General features: G+C 37.9%; 1 protein-coding gene across 1 annotated transcript in view; it reads left to right on the plus strand.

The window, feature by feature from the left end:
- The window catches only part of STK17A (serine/threonine kinase 17a), a 40561-nt gene extending 17211 nt beyond the window's left edge, over window positions 1-23350 (plus strand). The window contains 5 exon segments of the mRNA XM_016118942.2: window positions 18582-18724; window positions 19001-19070; window positions 21981-22087; window positions 22175-22354; window positions 22804-23350. Of these exon segments, the coding sequence (XP_015974428.2) occupies window positions 18582-18724; window positions 19001-19070; window positions 21981-22087; window positions 22175-22354; window positions 22804-23125 (822 nt within the window). The 3' untranslated portion in view covers window positions 23126-23350.

Genomic DNA, 23350 nt, shown 5'->3' on the forward strand with positions numbered 1-23350 from the left:
CATATGCTGCCTACAAGGGACTTATTTCAGATTGAAAGACACACGGACTGAAAGGGTAGGGGTGAAAAAGATAAAAATGGAAACAAATGACAAAAACTGGGGTAGCAGTACAAATATCCGGACAAAAAAGACTTTAATAGGCTATAACAAGAATTGAAGAAGGATTGAGTAATCCCATTTCTGGGTATTTATCCAAAGAAACCCAAAACACTACTTCAAAGGGACATGTGAATCCATATGTTCATTGAAGTATTATTTACAATAACCAAGATATGGAGGCAACCTGGATGTCCATTAATGGTTGAATAGATAAAGAAGAGATTGTACATATGTAGGATGCAATATTACTCAGCCATTAAAAAAAAAAAAGGAATGAAATCTTGTCATCTGCAACAACATAGATCGACCTAGAGGATATTGTGCTGAGTGAAGTAAGGCAGACAGGGAAAGACAAATGTCATATGATTTCACTTACATTTGGAATCTAAAGAACAAAACAAACAACAGAAACAAGTTGGGGTACAGAGAACATTTTTATGGATGTCAGATAGAAGAGGATTTGGGGGAGTGGGTGAAAAAAGCCAAGGGATTAAGAATTATGAATTGGCAGTTAAAATAGTCACAGGGATATAAAATACAGCATAGGGAATAAAGTCATTAATATTGTAGTAACTATGTGTGGTGTCAGATGGGTACTAGATTTATTGGGGTGATCATGTTGTAAGTTATATAAATGTCTAGTCACCATGGTGTACACCTGAAACTATATAATATTGTATATTTTAAAAGTAAAAATTAATAAATAATTAAAGGAAATAATCCATAAAGAGCATATAACCCTTGTAAACAAACACACAAACAAAGTAGGAGCATTTAATTATATAAAGTAAATATTGATGAACATAAAGGGAGACATTGACAGTATACAGTCATAGCTGGGGACTTTAACACCTCACTGACTCCAATGGTTATCCAGACAGAACGTCAACAAGGAAACAGTGGCCTTAAATTACACATTAGGCTAGATAGATTCGATTGATATTTTTAGAACATTTCAACCCAAAGCAGCAGAATATACATTCTTTTTAAGCACACTGGAACATTTTTCAAGACAGATCACATGTTAGCCCACAAAACAAGTTTCAATAAATTTAAGAAGATTGAAGTCATAACAAATGTCTTCTCTGATCATGTATGAAACTAAAAGTCAATTACAAGAAGAAAACTGAAAAATACATAGACACGTGGAGGCTAAATAACATGTTACTAAACAATGAATGGGTTAATGAGATCAAGGAAAAAATCAAAATATATCTTGAGACAAATTATAAAGAAAACACAATAACCTAAAACCTATGGACAAAGCCAAAGTAGTTTTAAGAAGGAACTTCATAGCAATACAGACCTATATCAAGGAACAAGAAAAATCTTAAATAAATAATCTATCCTTACAGCTAAAGGAGCTAGAAAAAGAAGAACAAGCAAAGTCCAAAGTGAGTAGAAGGAAAGAAATACTAAAGATCAGAGTGGAAATAAACAAACAGAAAAGCTTTTTAAAAAGCATATTAAAGATCAATGAAACCAAGAGATGGTTCTTTGAAAAGATAAAATTAATAACTTTGACCAGACTCATCAAGAAAAAAGGAGGACCCAAATAAATAATATCAGAAAGGAAAGCAGAGAAGTGACAACTGATACCATGTAAATATGACAAATTTTTAAAAAAACAACACAATTATATGCCAACTATTGGAGAACCTGAAAGAAATGGATATGTTCCTAGAAACATACAATCTTCTAAGACTGAATCATGAAAAAAAAAAAACAGAAAATCTGAACAGACTAATAATTACTAATGAAATTGAAGCAGTAATCAAAAAAACTCCAACAAACAAAAGTTCTGGACCAGATGGCTTCACAATTGAATTTTCCTAAATATTTGAAGAAGAATTAATGGCTATCCTTCTGAAATGATCCGAAAAATTGAAGAGGAAGAGAGGCTCTCAAGCTCATTTTATGAGGCCAGCATTACCCTGATTCCAAACCACACAAAGACATTACAAAAAAAATCTATATCTATCTATCTATCTATCTATCTATCTATCTATCTATCTATCTATCTATATCATCATCTTTCTTTCTATCTATCTATCTTTCTATCTATGCTAGTATCCCTGATGAACACAAATACAAGAATTCTCAACAGAATATAGGAAAACAAATTCGGCAATACATTAATAGGATCATACTCTGTCCCGACCCGCGGGACTTGTTATTTGGTGGGGGCGAGGGAGACCCAGCCTGTAAGGAAAAACGGGCGGAGAAAAAGGAGTGGAGGCAAGACAGTATTCTGATCAAGCCTCAAATTTTATTTTACAAAGCAGCTATATTTATACAGCAAGAACAAAGGGGAGTAGGCAAAAGGGACTTGTCACAATATAATTGGTCTTCAGCTGGTGCTATGGGGACAAGGGGCAGTGGAAGGAAAGAAGAGGAAAGGGGGTACTGGTCATGTACTGATCGGTCAAGCACAGGTGGTGTAAAACAAAGGAAGTTCTCAGAGTTCTCTGTACAAACATGTTGGTGTCACGGGCTGCTGAGCTGCTATTTGTCTTCTGTTCTTGTGAAGCCCAAGCCCAGCATGTTTTATCCTTAACCCTTAAGGGCCCGTTTAGGTTGTGGCGCCCCTAACATCTCCTCCCTTTCTGTTGTTAGAAAGGCGGGCCTTAACCGAGTGGGGGAACATTGACCTGGTTCCTCCCGTGGGCTATATACGCCCATCTATTGTTGGCTCTTGGTATCTTTTGGGGAGGAGAGGCAGAGCCGGTTTTAGATTGTGATTTGGATACCAACCTCTATGCAAACCAGGTATGTTCTCAGGGAAGGACAGAGGGGACCCTCTAGTGGGTCTTCCCTTGCAGTAGCTTTGCATCTGCACCCATCTCGATGCCCATACCTTCCCTTGGTCTATCAAAGGTGAAGGTAGACATTTCTCTGTCCCTTATGTCGTCCCCGTAGGGAGAGGGATATTTACCACCAACCAAACCTGCTATACCAAGGTCGAGGTCCCTCTTGGGCCAAGGTGGAGAAATTTAGGGCTGCGCCGACTTCTTCCGAGGGCTCTGTCATTGTGATTTGTTGGTAGTATACCGTGGGCCCTTTTGACAGCGCTGAGTCAACCTGTCTTTTGATTAGATCTGTTATTCTCCTGAACGCCCAGGGGCCAAAGGTAAGTAATAAGAGCAAGCCTCTGAAAGGTCCTAACAGACTAGGGAGCAGTGTTGAAAAGAGTGGGGAGGTGGAAAACCAATTTTTATACCATGCTTCATCTTTTTCTCTCTGTTTTTGCCTGGCCTCTAGGCTTTTTCTGACTTTATCTATGCTGTCCTGGACAAGTGTAAAGAACAGCAATCCTAATCTGTGGGTAAGGGGAATATTAGAGTCAGTGCAGAGGAGGACGAGAAACAGGAGGAAGAGCAAAATTCCCGTGAGGAGGAGAGGGGCTGGAGACTATCCTCTGCAATGCATCTCCGGAGGACGAGGCGGTTATCTGTAAGAGAACAGAGGGGAAGCGAGGTCTCAGGGCTGTGGATCCCTGGACGGATTGTAAAGTTTTAGTAGCCGGTCAGGTAACCACCGGGCGTTTTGGGCCTGATTATCATAGATACAGGCGTGTCCCTTACCCCAGATAAGAACAGGGTCTGGGCCCTGCCATTTATTGGTGAGGGGATCTTTCCAAAGTGCTTGTGTATAATCAGAAGCGGTGGCCGGGTGCCAGAGACGATCAGCAGCTGTTTTGCCGCAGGCGTCTAAGGTTAGGAAGTTGAGGACAAATAGGGCATGATTTATTAGGGTTTTAGGGCTGGCTCTTGTGTTATAAAGGGCAGTATTTCCGGACTGTATTTTAAAGAGCATATTTTTTAGCGTTTGATGAGCTCTCTCAACAATGCCCTGTCCTTGGGGGTTATAGGGAATACCCGTGATGTGTTTTATTCCGAGCTGCGCGCAGAATTGTCGGAAGGAGGTGCTAGTGTAGCCTGGCCCATTATCAGTTTTAAAAACTTTTGGCTGGGGGATGACGGCCAAAAGAGCTATGATATGTTGAATAACATGTTTGGTGGCCTCCCCGGTTTGGGGGGTGGCATAAATGAATCCACTATAGGTGTCTATAGAGACATGGATATATTTAAGTTTTCCAAAGGGAGGGTGATGAGTAACATCCATTTGCCAGAGTTCTCCAGGAACTATTCCCCGGGGGTTTACTCCCAGGTGAGGTTCAGGTAAAAGTGTCAGACAACCCTTGCATTGACGGACAATCTGGCGGGCCTGTTCTCTGGTTATGGAAACATTTTGGACAAACTGAGGGGGGGAATGTAAGAGGGGGTGGGTTATTAGGGGGATTGTTAGGACATTGGCGAGCAAAATGGCCAGGCTGGCCGCATTTAAAGCAGGGCCTATGTTGATTTTGAGGTGCGTGGACGGCAGCTCCCACCGCGAGATTAACAGCCTGAGATACCTTGGAGGCAAGGGGGTCTATGGCCAGATGCATGGCTTGGGACATTTTAGAGGTGAAGGGATCAACATCACGGCACATGCGCAACATTTCATCAAGGGTTTTATCTCGCGTCTTTCCGCGCAGCACCGCGCGGCAAGAGGCATTGGCATTTTCGTAGGCCAATTGTTTAACGAGCCTGTCATTAGAGGCTTCGCCCCCGAGGGTTCTTTCCGCCGCCTCTAGGAGCCTACTGACAAATTCGCTATAATCTTCTTGTGGTCCCTGAGTGATTTTTGTAAGAGGAGTAGTCGCAGCCCCTGAAATAGGGAGTGCCCTCCAGGCCCCAAGCGCAGCGCTAGTGGTCTGGGCGAGGAGTGCAGAAGGGAACCTTCTCTGTTTAGCCTCCGCGGAGGTGGCAGGGACCGCATCGGGCCCCTCCCTGTGGAGCTTATCGTTTAAGTCACGGCCTACTTTCTGCCATTTTTTAGGGTGAATTTCAGGTCCATTAACAATGAACCAAGGGCAAACCTTGTCTATAAAAAGAAAAAACTTAATGAGATCCTTTTTCTTAACTCTAACTCCTCTTTCCCTAAGAGATACTTTTAGGTCTCGAATAAAGACCGCTTCTTTAGAGAGCTGGGAGCCCATGTCTCAGGGCGGGGGCCCGTTTGAGGGCGGGGGCCCGTTTGAGGGCGGGGGCCCGTTTGAGGGCGGGGGCCCGTTTGAGGGCGGGGGCCCGTTTTTCTGGAGACAGAGGAGGGGAGACTTACCGAGGACGGATGACTCTCATGAGCGGTGAGAGGCGTCCTCAACTTCAACTTCTCTCTTCTGTGAGGGGGCCCGGGCGACGCACTTCGGCTTCAGGGGTCCGTCTCGGCGAGGGTCTCTACCTCGAGCCCCACGTTGGGCGCCACTTGTCCCGACCCGCGGGACTTGTTATTTGGTGGGGACGAGGGAGACCCAGCCTGTAAGGAAAAACGGGCGGAGAAAAAGGAGTGGAGGCAAGACAGTATTCTGATCAAGCCTCAAATTTTATTTTACAAAGCAGCTATATTTATACAGCAAGAACAAAGGGGAGTAGGCAAAAGGGACTTGTCACAATATAATTGGTCTTCAGCTGGTGCTATGGGGACAAGGGGCAGTGGAAGGAAAGAAGAGGAAAGGGGGTACTGGTCATGTACTGATCGGTCAAGCACAGGTGGTGTAAAACAAAGGAAGTTCTCAGAGTTCTCTGTACAAACATGTTGGTGTCACGGGCTGCTGAGCTGCTATTTGTCTTCTGTTCTTGTGAAGCCCAAGCCCAGCATGTTTTATCCTTAACCCTTAAGGGCCCGTTTAGGTTGTGGCGCCCCTAACAATACTCCATGGTCAAGTGGGATTTATTTCTGGGATGAAAGGTTAGTTCAATATTGGTGAATCAATTAATGTCATACACAACATAAACAAAATATAAATATCATGATTACATCAACAGATGCAGCAAAAAAATTGTCAAAATTTAGCATCCGTTTATGATAAAAACTCTTAGCAAAGTGAGAATAAAAGGAACATAATTCAACATAATAAAGGCCATATATGACAAACCCACAGCTAATATCATAGTCAATGGTGAAAAGCTAAAAGCTTTTTTCTTAAGATCAGGAACAAGACAAGAATTTTCATCTCATTACTTTTGTTCAACATAGTATCGGAAGTTCAAGCCACAGCAATCAGACAAGAAAAAGAAAAGACGTTCAAGTTGGAAAGAAATAAATAAAATGTCATTACTTGCAGATGACATGATATGATATAGAGAGTCTATAAAAAACTGTTAGTATTGATAAATAAATTGAGTAAAGTAGCAGGATACAAAATTAATATTTAGAAATCTGTTAGGTTTTTATACACCTGAAACTAATGTAATATAATATTGAATGTTTACTATAATTGAGAAATTAAAAACATTTTAGAAAAAGAATAGAGAATGGGTGCTCAGACAAACAGTAAATATCCTAAGGCATTACAAGTATCCTTAGGCATCTGTGGCAGGAAAGTTGAAGATCCCTGTTGAATTTCTGATGGTTGCTTCTATATGATACATAGGTGTGGCTGTGGGGAAATGAAACAGTTTTCAAACATAGAATATACTCAGTGACTCCAATTCCTTTTTAGCAAGAGGAGATAGGTTTAGGAAAGAAAGTAATCTGAGAGGGCCGAAACCCCTGGACCCAAAAAAGGTTTTACTGCCCTGAACTTCTGCAACTTCATTTCACTACCCCCTCATATGCTGATCTCTCTTGGCCGCTAGCAGAAAGATGATTATGGCAGTGGTTATCCAACTTTAGTACTGACCAGGATCACCTGCAAAGGCTTGTTAAAACAAATTGCTAGGCCGAAACTGCAGACTATATAAATAATAGTGCTTAAGCTTTATTGTATGAAGTAACACTCTCAAGTGTAGATTGACTTCTAAAGTAAACTTGATAAAATTCCATTTGAAATAAGGTGGACCAGTAAAGTTATTTCTTCAAATACTAGTTTCCTATGGAAAATATAGGAGAAAGAACAATTTGGAAACTTTTATTGTTTTCTGAGATGCCAATGTAAATTCATTTTGTAAAAATATTTTTCTCAAGGATCTTAACTTTTTAGTGTAGTGTTTAAAGTGGAGAATTAAAACACAGTAGACTATGGTAGTAAGTGGCATTATTTGAAGGCAGGGGTGGAAAGGTATGTACTCACATTGCATCCCAGGATGTTAAAGCTGAAATAGCTTTAAAATCACTAAGTAAAATGCTTATAGCATGGATTAGAGAATTGGAGTTTTGATTTTTCCCTTTAGTCTATCCTATGGATTAGAGATTCAAAGATCTTTGATGCAAGCAATACCCACCTACATTTTCCTTGGGAGCAATTACCAGAACAATGGTCTCTGCAGTCCAAACTTCAGTGCACTCATATTTTTAAAAGCCTCAGTTAATATCATCTATGCAGAATAATTCCCAAAAGTACTATTTGTGCTGTGCCTTTTCTCGTGATTAGTTTTATACACTTAATTTTGTAAAGTCATGTTTTAATTTATGACATTTTGCTAGTTGTATAATGAAAAAGGAATCCTAGGACCAGAACCCCAATTTAAATAACATTATACTACAGGAAATGAGTTTCAATTTATGACTGCTCAATCTATGTCCATTGTTCAGGAAATTATTTATTAAGTAGCAAGTCAAGCAAGTTGCCAACACTGTGTCATGATTCTGATGTTAATTGAAAGCAATCGAAACTGAATATTAAATTCTAGAGTACCAGGTTCAACTGTGTATTTACACAAGGAAATTATATCCTTTTCTCCCCAATATAATCAGTATAAATCATATTTATTTCTACCCAGTACACTTGGTGTAGAATTCTTTTCAGCCTTAATAGAGGCTTTAATGATGGGCCTTTGTTATTAGAAACTGGACTCTTCATGTTTCCTAGACCTGGAGGAATCAGTGGATAAAGTGGCCTAGAGGGTTCTCGGCCTTTCTTCTGTCCTTGGACTCTTCACATATGCAGTCAGACATGTCTCAAAGTGAATTGCTGAAGAAGGAAGGGCAGAGATGGGGTTGGTGTGGCAGCAGTGTGGATGGGAATTATCTCTGCCAAAAGATCATCTCCAGATGAATTCTGTGATCTCTAAGAGTCTAGACAGAGTTTACTGTTCTATACCTTTTAATAGCCATCTGCTCAGAAACAATTTATGATTATAAATTTGACTCTCAGTTTCTAAGAGCTTGAGAGATTAAGCTACAAAGATATGTTTTCTTATGTTTTAATTCTGCAAAAATTGATAACCCCAATGTGTATGGTAACTTCAAATTAGTAGAATAATTAGTAGACTATCTAGACATTAGAATAACTATTATATTTACCCCTAAAAAAGAGATAATTGACATAATGTGAAATACACTCTTCGGCTCAGGTCAAGGCCCCAAATAATCCGTTTGCCAAAAGACTAAACACTCTCAGCCAAATATCTTAAGTTGAACATGGAAAATTCTTTGAGGAGTAGTAGATACAGATTTTGGAGTGTTTACAGGTCCACAAAAATAGAAACGATACCGAACTGTGATTCAGGGAAAGACTATCATTTACATATAAACCATGCAAGGATTGACAAATCTGAGAAACAACAAGTCTACCAAAATCAGAACAAATCTAAAAGTCTCAAAATAACCTCAATAAATGGTTAATTAGTTGTTGGCACAGTGACTTGCTTTTACTTCAGTCATGGGGAGGACTTGACCAAAAACAGCACAAAAATATCTAGCCTTAAAACCTAGTGTTCTTCATGTTTGAATGATCTACTTGTTAGGTCTTTCAGCAATTTTATACTAGATGTCCGATCACTAATTTGTCTACCCTGTTATATTATAATGAGAAGTAGAAGAACAGACTAGGAACTAGAAGCTTGGACTTTCCCATTCGAGAATTAAATTGACTACTGACAAGGTAAGCATCAGTATATTACCTGAAAGAGAGGTAACATGTAACATTTCTAAACAGTCCCCCAAATTAATTTAGACAGTATTATTAACCTGTATTCTGACCTGGGTTTTATTTATTTTATTTTATTTTATTTTATTATTTTATTTTATTTTATTATTATTTTATTTTATTTTATTTTATTTTATTTTATTTTATTTTATTTTATTATTTCATTTTATTTTATGTAGGCGAGGCAACCTTTGGTTGACCTCACAGATTCCAAGGACCTTGTCAGTTTACAATCCCTTATTTTTTTTTTTTTTTTTACGCTGACAACACCTGGTCTTCCTAGGTGGTCTCCCATCCAAGCACTAACCAGGCCTGCCCCCACTTAGCTTCCAAGATCAGAAGGTGATCTGGGTTTTAACAAATAAAGTCAATTTACTTGGAACTTTTATTGCCTGATTAAATGTTCATTAAAACCTTGTCCATGATACCATAAGCCTTATCAAGCAGGTTAGCCTCAGTTTTACCTGATCTTATCCAATGGTAATTGTTTAGTAAATATTAAATGGATTATGTACAAAGGTGAAGATACCAAAATAAATAAAAAGATTTCCAATGAAGTAGACAAATAAGATTTTAGAAATACCTCCCTCCTGCCATTGTCTATTTGAGAACAGTTTTTATGTTTTTTATTCCACTATCATCACCTCTCCATTGACCTTGTTCTCTTGTCAACTAGAATTCATGCATTTTAAATAGAATTAGGTATTGTGAGCCACTTCTTTATCATGAACTGAATTTCCTAGAAAGGTCTAACTAAGCTGTAAATGCTAAAGTACTTATCTTCGTTTTCAGCATATGTATTTTACTTATTGGAATGGGTATATTTTGTCATACAGACTGACAAACATTATAGTCATATAATTGTACTTATATTTTACTTAGAGGAGTAAGGTCTATTTTTAAAAAGCACCTGTGGTCAAACATTGGTAGAGGCAATGTAATAAGCATTAAATGTGAAATTCATGAAGTAGCTTTGATTTTGATTCATGATTTTTCTAGCAATCTCAAACAATGTCTTTCACTTTAGCATATCATGGATGCATGTGACTGGGCCTATAATATTTTAATAATTGGATCACACTAATTCAGAATTTGCTATATCACCATCAAACCAACTAGCTAGCTTTGCATTATAACTAACTAAAATATTTCCTAGAGTGTGTAAAATTTAAATAAAATGTAAGGGGGAAACACTTAATCTACTTAACTGGCAATTTTCACATCTTATTCCCTTTCCCTGTTCACCCATCTCCCCAACACCCCTACCATCTGGCAACCATCAAAAAGGTTCTATATCTATGAGTTTGTTTCTGTTCTGTCTGTTTACTTTGTTTTTTTAGATTCCACATATAAGTGAAATCATATGGTATTTGTCTTTCTCTTTACTACTTATTTCACTTAGCATAATACCCTCTCGGTCCATTCATGTTGTTGCAAATGGCAACATTTAAATTTTTTTTTAATGTCAGAGTAATATTCCATTGTATATATGTACCACATCTTCATTATTCATTTGTCTACTGATGGACACTTAGGCTGCTTCCATATCTTGGTTATTGTAAGTAATGCTACAATGAGCATAAGGATGCATATATCCTTTGAATTAGTGTTTTTGGTTTTTCAGAATAAATACCCAGAAGTAGAATTGCTTGGTCCTTCTTTGTCTCTTGTTATATATAGCCTTTGTTTTAAAGTCTATTTTATCTAAGTATTGCTACCCCAGCTTTTGTTTCATTTCCATTTGTATGAAATATCTTTTTCTACCCCTTTATTTTCAGTCTGTGCATGTCTTTCAACCTGAAGTGGGTCTCTTCTAGGCAGCATATGTATGGGTCTTGTTTTCTTTTTCATTCAGCCACCCTATATCTTTTGATTGGATCCTTTAGTCCATTTACATTTAAAGTAATTATTGGTAGGTATGTAGTTAATGCTATTTTCGAACTTCTTTTCCTTTTTAAAGAAGTCCTTTAAACATTTCTTCTAATGCTGGTTTGGTGGCGATGAATTCCTTTAGCTTTTTCTTGACTGGAAAACTCTTTTTCTCCTATTCTAAATGATGATAGTTTTGCTGAGTAGAGCCGTCTTGGTTGTAGGTCCTTGCTTTTGGTCACTTTGAATATTTTGGGCCAGTCTCTTTGGCCTACAAAGTTTCTGTTGAGAAATCAGCTGACAGTCTTATTGGAGTTCCCTTTTAGGCAACTAATTGCTTTTCTCTTGCTGCTTTTAAGATTCTCTCTTCGTCTTTAACCTTTTGCATTTTAATTATGAAGTGTTTTGGTGTGGGTTCATCTCGTTTGGGACCTTGTGTGCTTTCTTGACTTGTATGACTATTTTCTTAACCAGGTTATGGAAGTTTTATTTCCTTATTTATTCAAATAGGTTTTTAACTTCTAGTTCTCTCTCTTCTCCTTCTGCTACCCTCATGATGCTTTGACTTTTTAGGAGGGACTATGGTACAAGCCAAGATCAGCTGCTGCCTGTTGGTATACTTGATGTTCTCCTAAAAGCCCCTTAAACTATCTTCATTTTTTTTTTGTTTTTTGGATTCTTTTTTCTTCTTGCTCTTTTGATCGTTTTCTGCTTCCTTGTCTTCCAAATTGCTGATTCTATTCTTTGTTTTATTTAATCTGCTGTTAATTCTCTGTAATGTAGTCTTCATTTCAGTTATCGTATTCTTAATTTATGACTATTTATGATTTATGTTTCTATCTCCATTTTAATGTTTCCTATGTCTTTGTTGAAGTTCTCACTGAGAACATCTATTCTTTCTCTAAGTTCCTTGTAACCAGTGTTTTGAACTCTGCATCTAGTAAATTGTTTTTCTTCATTGTTTGTTCTTTTTCTGGAGGTTTTTTCTGCTCTTTCATTTGGGACATATTTCTTTGTGTCCTCATTTTGGCCATCTCCCTGTGTTAGTTTCTATGTATTAAGTAGAGCTACTATATCTCCTGGTCTTAGTAAAACGGCCTATGTATTAGGTGTCTTGTGGGGCCCAGTGACAGTCTCCCTGGTCACCTGAGCTAGATGCTACAGGTGTATTCCTTGCCCGGGTTGTGTTTGTCCTTCTGTTGTAGTTGAGCATTGGTTGCTTTTTGCACATCAATGGGAGGGATTGGCCCTCAGGCTGATTGCTTGTAAGGTCTGGCTGATAATTACAGAGGAACAGCTGTTGTCCAAGGGCTGACTCCACAGAGCACGATTCAATGTAGTGGGATTATGGTAGCTACCAAGTTCGCGCTTTGGGTTTGTCATTTGTGGAGATGGTTGGGTGGTTTCTGGTGTGATCTGAAGCTGGCCACTGGATGTGTTAGTTCTGTAGCTTTTTAGGAGGGATTGTGGTGCAAGCCAAGATCAGCTGCTGCCTGTGCCCTGCACAGGGCCACTTGGTATGAACTACAAAGTGATCTGCAGGTGGTTCTTGCTTGTGGTGGACTTGGAGATCCCTGGTAGAGGCTCAACTGGAAACTGAGGCTGTCTTCCATTAGTAGAGGCTTGGGCCACTTAGCAAGAGATACGGGGCATATTGAGGCTAGACAATGCTTGTTTGGGCTTTCTGAATCTTTGGGAGATTTTAAGAAAGTCTGCAGCACAAGCCAAGACAGGCTTTTTGTATGGAAAAGTCACTGGAAATGTCTTGGGTGGGACTACAAGTTTGCTCAGATGAGTGCTCAAGGAATCACCAGGGCAGGGTAAATGGTGTTAACCAGGTTGATGGAGACTCAGACTTGGTGCCATCCTGTACCTGCTGGCTGGGTTTGCAGAAAGCTCAAAAAAGGAACACTGGCTTCTGCCAGAACTTCTGTCTGGGAGAAAGCTGACCTCTAGCTTTCACCCTAAAGCCAGAGAATTCAGTTCCTCCCTATTTATCACTGGTACTTTTTAGCTGCTGCCCTAGTGCTGGAGTTCAGAGCAAGTGAGTACTTGGAACTCCAGCAGCTTCTGTCTCACTCATCCACAATCCCCACTGATTTTCACAGCCAGAAGTTATGGGGACTCCTCTTCCTGGCACTGGAACCCTGGACTTGGGGGCCTGGTGTACGGCTGGGACCACCTCGCTCTTCAGGGATACTTTTGCTGCTGAGATATTCCTCCAGATTTTTAACCACTAACATGGGTGTGGGATTAACTGGTTCTGTTTCTCTATCCCTCCTACCAGTCTTAAAGTGGCTTCTTCTGTATATCCTTAGTTACAAGACTTCTGTTCAGCTAAACCTCAGGCAATACTCAGTGATGATTGTCCTGAAGTTTAGTTATAATTTTGATGTGGTCATAGGCAAAGGTGAACCAACATTTGCATACCCTGCCATCTTTACTGGAAATCAGTGTACATGTTTTATTAGTTACAAATGAATCTTTAGATCTTATGAATATTTCCACTTAGTAACATTTCTCTTGGCATCTGAATGTTCATTGATAAATATATATCACAGAGGCAAAATCTTCATCGATTTTCCTGAATAATACATTTTATTGTACTGTTATATTTTATTGATGTAATAAAACTAAAATTGCCTTGAGAAGTCTGGGGACTTGTAATCATGGTACTACATAGGAATTTTTTGTTTTCTTTTGCTTTTACCAGAAGAAAAACCTAGAACATAATTAACAAAGAGAATGTGACTTCGTAATGAAGTTTAAATTACTTAAAGCCTCTAGTTATTTTATTATTTAAAAGAGAAATTGATTCTGTCGCTGACTGATTGAGCATTCTTGATTTTTTTGAGGGGGAGTGGGGAGCAGGGGTATGTGCTTTATCTGGTTTGGATATTTGTAACAAATTAGCATGCCTCCAAAGTCCAAATTTCTATAATCACAGTAATTCGTTTTTGGTTTTTGTTCAGTTTTAAGTTTTTACTGTAGTCAAACTCTCTATGATTTAAAACGAAAACAAAACAGGTTTTTGTACAAAACTATAGATTACACCGAGCCACAGTATTATTGTTTTCACTATAAAGAAAAGTCTTATTTATATTTATGATTGTGTTTTCCAAATGAACTATAATTTCGTAATTGCATAGTGGTAATAAATTAGGACATTGTGTAAGAGATACTGAGAATTCATTTCCTGGTATATTGTTTAGATCTTTTTTTATTTTTCTTTTTAAAGAGTTTATAGCTGACTAATCAATCCAGTACCACTAGCCACATGTGGCTGCTGAGCACTTGAAATGTGGCTTATATGAACTGAGATGTGCTCCAAGTGTAATATTCACACTAGATTTCAAAGACTTAGTTTGAAAAAAAGTTAAATATATCAATAATTTTCCATTTTAATTGCATGTCAAAGGGATAATATTTTAGATCTTTTTAGTTAAATAAGTATATTAAAGTTAATTTTACCTTTTTCATTTTACTTTTTGTAATATGGCTACTAGAAAATTTTAAATTATGTGACTGTTTTAGACAGTATCAAAAGATATTTAAGTCAAAAAGACCTGTAATATAAAGATCATTTAACCTTTCAACTTTTTGTAATCTAGCTTTTTCTCACATTATTTTATTAAAAAATTACTTTCTCAAGGGTTTTTCATTGCTCGTTTATTTGCTATATTTAGTGGTCTCTTCTTGGTCTTCATTCTTCTCCTTTTCCTGTTTGATGACCCTCCTCTTCCTTTCTTACTACAATATTATATCTGAGTTCTTAGCCTCACTTTCAGACTACTATTTCTCATCTCCTTCATAACTCTTGTTGCTTACCTTCAAATGTAGTTATCAGCCAAAATTCATCTAGGCCCACTTCTCTTCTTGCCATATACTCTTCCTCTCATTTACATCCACAGTTTTAGTCTTGCTTATATGCTGTTGATCTACAAAGTTGTATCATCCTTGCATTCTCTCTGAACTGCATTTCTAACTATCCTTACATCTACACCTGGGTAGTCTGGGTCTAAGAATCAAATTCTGGGTCTGAGAATCAAAATTGAACTAATTGTCCTCTCTTACCAACCTGACAATATCAGTCTGTGAATGACATAAGTATCTCATTATCACTGCTCCTATACCTCATTAGTCACAATGGGCTATAGATTTTGACAGCGTAATGTGTACAATTTCTTTGTTGTTGTTGTTGTTGTTGTTGTTGTTGTTGTTGTTTGTTTCATGCTTCATCATATCTTCCCCACTCTGTCTTTCTCCCCCTCTCAAGACTTTTAAAAACAGGATAAAGGCATATGCTTCAAAAGTATATTTCCAGCCATATTATTGTATTTGATAATACTTTCTACAGATCATGCTATACACTTGCTTGCCTGTATAGTTTGGCATATGACCTTTTCTTTCTTTGGAATGTCCTTTTTCCTTCTCCAGAGGTGTGCCTTCTGCCAGTTACTACAGAATGACCTACAAAGCCCTGTGAATCCTGTGTCATGCCTACTACCACAACTCTCCTTTTTACCTGTGTTCTGCTCTCCAGTTTGCAGTTTCTCTACTAGGAGCTTATCCTTGCCTCAGGGCCTTTATACTTGCTCTTCCTGTGCCTGGAATGCTCCCTGCCTACCCTATCCCCAAGATATTCTGCCATGACTGACTCATTCTTAATATTGTTCTCTTCTCAAATATTGCCTTCCCAGAGAAGCCTTTCCTTGGCTTCCCTAAAAATATCATCCACCTGCACAAAAACACATGCCCAGCAGGCATTCCCTCATCCATTACCCTACTCTGAGTTCTCCAAAGTGCTTAAAACTACCTGCACTTATATTATTTATTTGTATCTTTTGTTCCCATTAGAATGTAAAGCACCAAAACAAAAGAGGACGCATGCCTTGTTTTCTGTTATTTTCCCAGGTCATAACTCAGCAGGACATCAATAAAAATGTTATGAATTATGAAATCCTATTTCTCTTTCAAAATCTGTTCACTTATCTCTTCTAATTCTCCAAGGCAAAATTATGCCTTCTTATTTATTTATTTATTTATTTAGTCATTCATTCGTTTATTTACTTTATTTATTGCCTGAGCACTTTGTCTACCACAGCACTTAAAACACACAGCACAGTTAGTTGAGCCTGATGGTTCCATCTGTTTTCTGTTCTGATTATGAACTCTTTGGTAGTATGGAGTCGATATTACTTGTATTTATAGTACCACTGTTACTGACACAAAATAGATACTCTTAATTTTTTTTTTATAGTTAAATGTCTTTTTTTTCCACTCAGCAAATAATGTGTGCCTACTGTGTGCTGGACACTAATCCTGGTGATATCACAGTGACCAGTACTGTGGCTCTTCTCATGGAGCTGTAGATTATTCTATTCTACTTCTAAATCCAGGTGTTAATAAATCTACAAGCATTTTCATAATAGAAAATGGTAGGATGGACAGTTGGGGAGATAGTAAGACCTTTTTTAAAGTGAGGGACCATCTATACTTCATTTTTTCATATTGTAGCCCCATACATTTTTCAAAATTGCTATAATATGCTTCACTGACATACTTGGTCTTCTTCACACTTGGTTGACTCTAGGCGGAGAAGAACAGAAACAAAGTATCTTAGCTGGAGGGAGTACCATATATAAAGATACAGTTGTGAGAGAGAGCATGGCAAGTATGAGAGACTGAGCAATGTTGAGTGAGACTCAATTTCGCTGAGCCAAAGAAAACAAATAGGTATACGATGAGTCTGCAGGGCTAAGCAGGAGATTGCTGTGGCAGTTTTGAATACCACATTAATCAGGTTGGAGGTTAACGTAAGAGCAATGGGAAGCTACTGAAGGGTTTAGGCAGGAGAATAACATCAGATTTATATATATGAAACATCTTTCTGGTTATAATATGGGCAGAATAGATCCTGGCAAACTATTTAGAGGCTGTTTCAATTTTTTAAAAATATGGTAGCTTGAATTAGTGTTCTATACTTAGAGAAAATTAAACAGAGTCTAGAAATGCTTAAATTTACGAGTTAAAATCAGGTTATGGTAACACATTAGCTAACTGGTGGAGGAAAGGGAGAGAAGGGAATGACAAAGACGATTCTTAGTGTTCTCTCCTATCCTGCTGGATGAGAATAGCATTCACTGAGGTGCCTGTCATTGGCATAAGAATATGATTTTTGAGGTAAACATGTGAATCTGGCTTTGATATATTGAATTCCAGGTGCCTTTGGGACATCAAAGGGATGAGATTAGTAAGCGGTTGGTTGAAAGGGTTTAGAGGAATTTAGTTTATATGTGATTCTTAGTTTCTATGAATTACAGCTTAAACTTTGTATTTTTCTTTCATGGTATGGGTATGCAGTGTTAAAGATATATTAGTAATCTTAGACTTTGTTCTGTAGGTTCACGGTGGTCTGGCCATAGGGAATGAATGGTTGGGTTTATTTTGTGTAGCAGTTTAAAGACTTTATTTTCCTGTTTCCTTTCATAATGTGGGTATACAGTGTTAAAGTTATGGATAAATAGTTTGTTAGTAATCTCTGCAGGAATCTTCCTTTGTTCTGTAGGTTTCTGTGGTCTGGTAGCACATTGTAGGTTCTGAATACAACTTGGTTTAATATTCAGTTAATTTGTTTAGTTCACATGCCTCTTCCTTATGTCACTGGTAAAAAAAAATAATAATGAAAGGCCAAGCTGTAAGCAATGGAGATATTGAGATTTAGGAAATAGAATTGGGATGACTGGTGACTTAACTAGATGTGGAAATGGTTGAAGATGAAGGAGACAGAGTACTTCAGGATGATTCCTCAGTGTTTGACTTGGGCATTGAGATTGGGAATACAGAAGAAAAGGAAGGGTTTGGTGGGGTTGGGAGAAAAACTTTCATTAAAGGTGTTTACTGAATTAAAGGCCTTGCCCCATATTGGGGAGTCGAAAGTGTTACGTGTCAGTCAAATGAAAAGGTCTGATTTTAACTGGATCTGAGTCTGCAGAGAGTTTGGGGTAAAAGTCATCAAAATGTAAATAGCAGCTGAAGCTTTTATAGTAGATGAAATTGCTCAAAAATGAAATGCAGAATTTTGGAAAAGGAGGGCGAGCCAGAGAGAGATCTTGGACAACACCAGTATTTAAAAGGAGGCCAGAAGGAAAAAAATTCTGTGAAAATGGTGAGGTATCTACAGAGGGAGGAACAGATGCAAGAGGGAATATAAAGATGATTGATAGTGCCAAAGTAGTCACTGAATGCAAAACTGTACCTGAAAGCCATCCATTGGATTTAGTGAGTCTGATTATTAAAGATTTTAGTGACTTTAGAACAGATTGAATACTAGGGGTAAAATGCAGATTCAGCTGGATTGAGGAATGCTAGCAAGTGTTTATGACTATGCTTTTGAAAAGCTGAGCTTTGAAGGACTAGCAAGGTCATGAAGGATATTTTTTATAAGTGGTTTTGTTTTGTTTTTAAGATAGGGGTAGTTGTATATTTATGTATGGGAGCCAGTATAAGAGAATAGATTGTACAGGCCTGCTGTCTTACATGTAGTATGCTGTTAAAATATTTATTTAATAAATCACAACTTACTGTTAAAAGTCCTCAATCTCAATTTCACACATGAAATGTGGATATTTTATAGGGTACCTGATCTATATATTCCGTCATGGTTTTTTTATTAATTTGGAGGGATGCTATATTTTAGCCTCAGAATATTCTACTGACAAGTGAATCTCCACTGGGTGAAATTAAGATAGTTGATTTTAGTCTTTCAAGAATAATGAAGAGCAATGAAGAGCTCCATGAAATTATGGGCACACCTGAATATGTGGATAAGTATTCAGAAGAGTAGGGTGTGTGATTAATAGTGGGTCTGGCCATCTGCTATGTAATGAGCTTTTACCTTGAAGGTACAAGCAAGAGAGTCACTGAAGTGATAAACCACACTAGGTTTTGTAGAAAAAGAAGTAAACTGTGACTTTTTTGATAGACTGGAAAATAAATGTTGCATAGAAGGATTAGTGGTTGAATAAGGTTTAAAAAAGATTTCTGTAGTAGAGCAAGGCAGTGAAATAATTTAAAGGTTGTGATAAGAGATTACAATGTTAACATTTAAAGTTTCAGAAATGAAACAGCTCTTTGTAATTACCAGGTCTTGGACAAATGGTGGCTCTTTAGACCTGGAGGTCAAGAAGTAAGGAATACTAACTGTATTCTTTATGCTATGCTCCCCATCCCCATGTATATAGTCTTTATTTTACTTCTTCTTATCCAGTGATTTGGATGCTAAGCATTTTGTTTTAAATTTCCTAGTATTTTTTTAAACTTTAAATAGTATTCATAACTTGTTTCTCAACTCAAAGATTTCAGGTATTGAAATTGAGGAAATTTGCATACCTAACATTTCCTTCCAACTTTTTCTTCCCATAATTCATATGTGTGGGGAGGGTCTTGTTCCCACCAGTAATTGTTATGTGACTTTTATTTTTTCCTAGAATTAGAACATTTTTATTCCCTTTTTTATGTTGTAATTATCACTTTTTAGTTTACTGTTTTTATATGAATTCAGTGTGTATTGCCTGCCTTTTCATAGTGTAGCCTTCCTATCTGTGTACTTTTGATAAAAATCATCTTTTGGTTGACTCAATTGTATCAATAAGTAGATTTTTCTTTTCAAGGGGAATTTTCATAAGTCCTTGCATATTTGAGAATGTCTTTCTATTACCACATTGGGTAGTCCTGGAACTCCTGGTCCTCAGTTCTTGGCATCTACAGGAGCAGAGAGATGCAAGCCACCCCCCCCCCATCCTCCCATTTCCCCATCCCCCTACTCCCCCACCCTCCATAAGCCCCTCCCCGCCTGCCCACCCAGGGAAGGTCCTGACTACCAGGGACCAGAGGAGATGCAGCTTAGTAGGGGTGCAGCTTAGTCTTCCTCCAGAGAAATACCTGGGCAAAATAAGAAGCAGGGCTGCCCCTACTGCTGTTATGTTATGATGAGCCTACTGTGAAAGGACCAAACGACAGAGGGACAGAGGCCCATGGTGGCCGGGGACAGCACAGCCCTGCCCGGCACCCACTCCTGGTCAGTCCTCCAATCCCTCCGCCCAGGGGTTCCCAGGTCACTCCTGGCCGAGACCCCTTCTCCCCACCCAGCAGGACCCCTTGCCAGCCCTCCCCTGCACCGGAACCAGCTTCCAGGGCACACTGACAAAAGTCCTTTTTCTAAATCACGCCATCTCTAGTATTTCTTACTTCTCAGGTGCCCTAGAGCTCAAATGGGAAACCTTAAGTTTCCACGTGAGGCTGAGGTGACGTTTACGAGCTACTCACAAGCAGGTCATCTACTCAGGTGTCGGGGCTATAATGCTGTTTTTTTAATGGCCCTTCTGTTTCTTTTGCTTTGTTTTTCTGGCTACCTTTTCATTTATTTTATCTTGTTAGAGTAAATGAGTCCTTTCTTTAAAAAATTTTTTCTAAGTTGTTCATTATAATGAACAGCCTGGTACCCACGACCAGCTTGATCAATTCTTAACATGTTGTCAAATTTGCATTTTTTTCTTTTTGTTATGATAAAATATTCTAACATAAAATTTACCATTTTAATTGTTACATTATACATACAGTTAAAGGGCCCTGTGACCGCTCTCTCTCATTCCTGTCCCTTCTTCCCTAGAGATAAAATCACTATTCTGAATTCAATTTTCTTATAAAAGAGATACATGTTTTACAACTAAAAGAATCCATACAATGGAGAAGTGAGGCAGGACAGGGAAAGTTTCCCCAAATTGAGGGGTGGGAACAAGCCCTGCAATGAGAGAAGAATAGGGTCCTTTGGCTGAGAGTGTAGAAAAAGAATTCAACTCACACCAAAGTAGGAGTCAAAGCAAAGTTTATTAGAAAAGAGGTAACACTCTGCAGACAGAGGGTGGTCTTCTTTCAGAGACAGAGTGAGAAGGACCAAGAGAGGTGATAACAGTGAGAGACAGTAAAGAATACTGAGAGAAAGACAGTGAGAGGCAGACAGATGCCCAGCAATTTGTAAGCAAGCTAGTATTATTGAAAGCAAAAGTACACTTCTCAGGTGGGAGAGTGGGCTGCCGAGATTGGTCAACCTCGAAGATAAAGTATACTCTCTCAGAAGGAAGAGAGGGATGCCAAGAGAGGTCAGACTCAAAGCCTCCTGCTTGGCGCTCTTTTATTCTGCCTGAAAGGCTTTGGTCCTCCCTCTGTTACTGAAGCCCTTTCTGAGCATAAGTATATCCATAATACACTCAGTTTGTCCATGCGGGGAGGGGGGAGGGTTAAAGCTGCAATGTAAAATTTATTATAATGATCATATAATGAATCAGAAGTGAATTCTAGGTCACACCAGCTGTCTTTCTGCACATGCTTATGTCGGAGAATGTTCCTATCATTGCCTCACTATCGTGTCAGGTCTAACAGTTAAGTCATGACTATTGTTTCAAGACTATTTTTCATTTTGGCTGCCCTGGGGAGGGCCCCTAGTGTAACTCCTTTCTCATTTCCATTGCCTTTATGTGTGACAGCAGTTTAGTTAAATCTTATCATGGCATATTATTCTTTCAACTTTATAGATGCACCTTTGTTGTGTGTGAATCACATTATCTGAGGATGTCCGATTTTTTTTTAATCTTGGTGACTGACTTTTTGTAAATGGGAGGATATTTTAAAAGCTGACCCTAGATGCGACATAGAGAACAGATCAGAGAGGCAGAACAAGTGGGAATCAAAGGGGAAAATGCTGTGGACTTTGGTGAGAGCTGTAGGAAGAAGAGCCATGGATGGCATTGAGATAGATTTAAAAGCAGTTATCTCTTACATATGATGCTTGATTAAATAGAAGGTATAGGAAGAGAAAGGTGTTAAAAGTTGTAAGTTTACATTACAGTATTTATGCATTCAAATATTTTAACAAAACCAGGAATGATGGGTGGAGGTTTGAAAAGTAAACAAGTTAATTACACACATCTAGTTTAACTTTACAGTAATGCATATTAATTTGATTTATAATGTTAACTAATTTTAGCCCACACTTAACAGTGGCTCAATTTCTGATGAGTATTTTTTTTTAATCTAAAAGAGCAAATTAGCAACTTTTTTTCACAAAGCAAAATGTTTTCTTCTGTTGCTGATACCAGCTCCTGAAATTCTTAGTCATGAACCTATCAGCATGGCAACGGATATGCAGTAAGAGTTATTTATGAAAAACTGATTAAATTAGTTTCAACGAATGAATATGACACTAACTTTTCTAACATTTTCATTTTGATTTAGGAGCATTGGAATGTTAACATAAGTCATGCTTACAGGAATGTCACCTTTCTTAGGAGATAATAAACAAGAAACATTCCTAACCATCTCACAGGTGAATTTAAGTTATTCTGAGGAAAAATTTGATGTTGTGTCTGAGTCAGCTGTTGACTTTATCAAGACACTTTTGGTTAAGAAACCTGAGTATTAGTTAACTTGATATTTGTCAATTTTTGAGTGATCTCCTCTGAACAAAAGTTTAATAACGAACACCAAAATGAAGACATCATATGCAGATGTAAAACTAAATGAAACCTTTGGCTTTTTATATCTGTTGAAAGAAAAAATGACAAAAATCAAAATGTTTTTAGAAAATATGAACTGCACCTCAGTATAATAGATATTTTCTGTCTGTTTTTGGTCTTCTAAAGGGCTTTTCAGAAGTTTACTATTTCCTTAAAATATTATTTTTCAACATTGTGAGGAATGGCATTTGCACACAAATGCCAAACTTCTAGTTTTATTCAGTAAGATTTTGCCACCTCTTCATACTTCTCAAAATATAATACAACATGTATAATACCTTATACTTTAATTCATAAGTGAATTTTAAACTATTTTGTCTTAAGTGTAAAATTTGTATCTTTATACAGAGATCGAGCCACCACTGAAGAATGTCTGAAACATCCATGGTTGACACAGAGCAGTATGCAAGATCTTTCTTTCAAGGTGAAAGGGCCATTAGATGAAGCAAATGCTATCCAGGGTGATTTTGTGCCTGAAGTTAATTCAGATACTCGGCAACCAGAAACCAAGAAATCAGTTTTAACAGAGGAATTAATTATAGTTACTTCATATTCTTTAGGACAATGCAGACAGTCTGAAAAAGAGAAAATGGAGCAAAAGGCTGTTTCCAAACATTTTAAATTTGAGAAACCTTTGCTACAAGAAATTCCAAGTGAATTTATCTACTGAGCAGTATTTCCCTTTAGAACTTACTTTAAGATTTCTACATTGAAAACAATATTATTTATGGGCTCATAGCAAGATGGTACATGTACTGAAAGTGGATAATCAGGTATCAATGATATAAACTGAAATGACTTTGTCAAACTTGAGGAGTTAGATCAAATGAAGCCAGATTTAGAAAGTTGCCAACCAGGAGGTTTAATGGGTCGTTACACATTTCAGTGTTATTTC

Source organism: Rousettus aegyptiacus, unplaced genomic scaffold (assembly GCF_014176215.1).
Source record: "Rousettus aegyptiacus isolate mRouAeg1 unplaced genomic scaffold, mRouAeg1.p scaffold_m13_p_13, whole genome shotgun sequence".
Taxonomy (NCBI): Eukaryota; Metazoa; Chordata; class Mammalia; order Chiroptera; family Pteropodidae; genus Rousettus; species Rousettus aegyptiacus.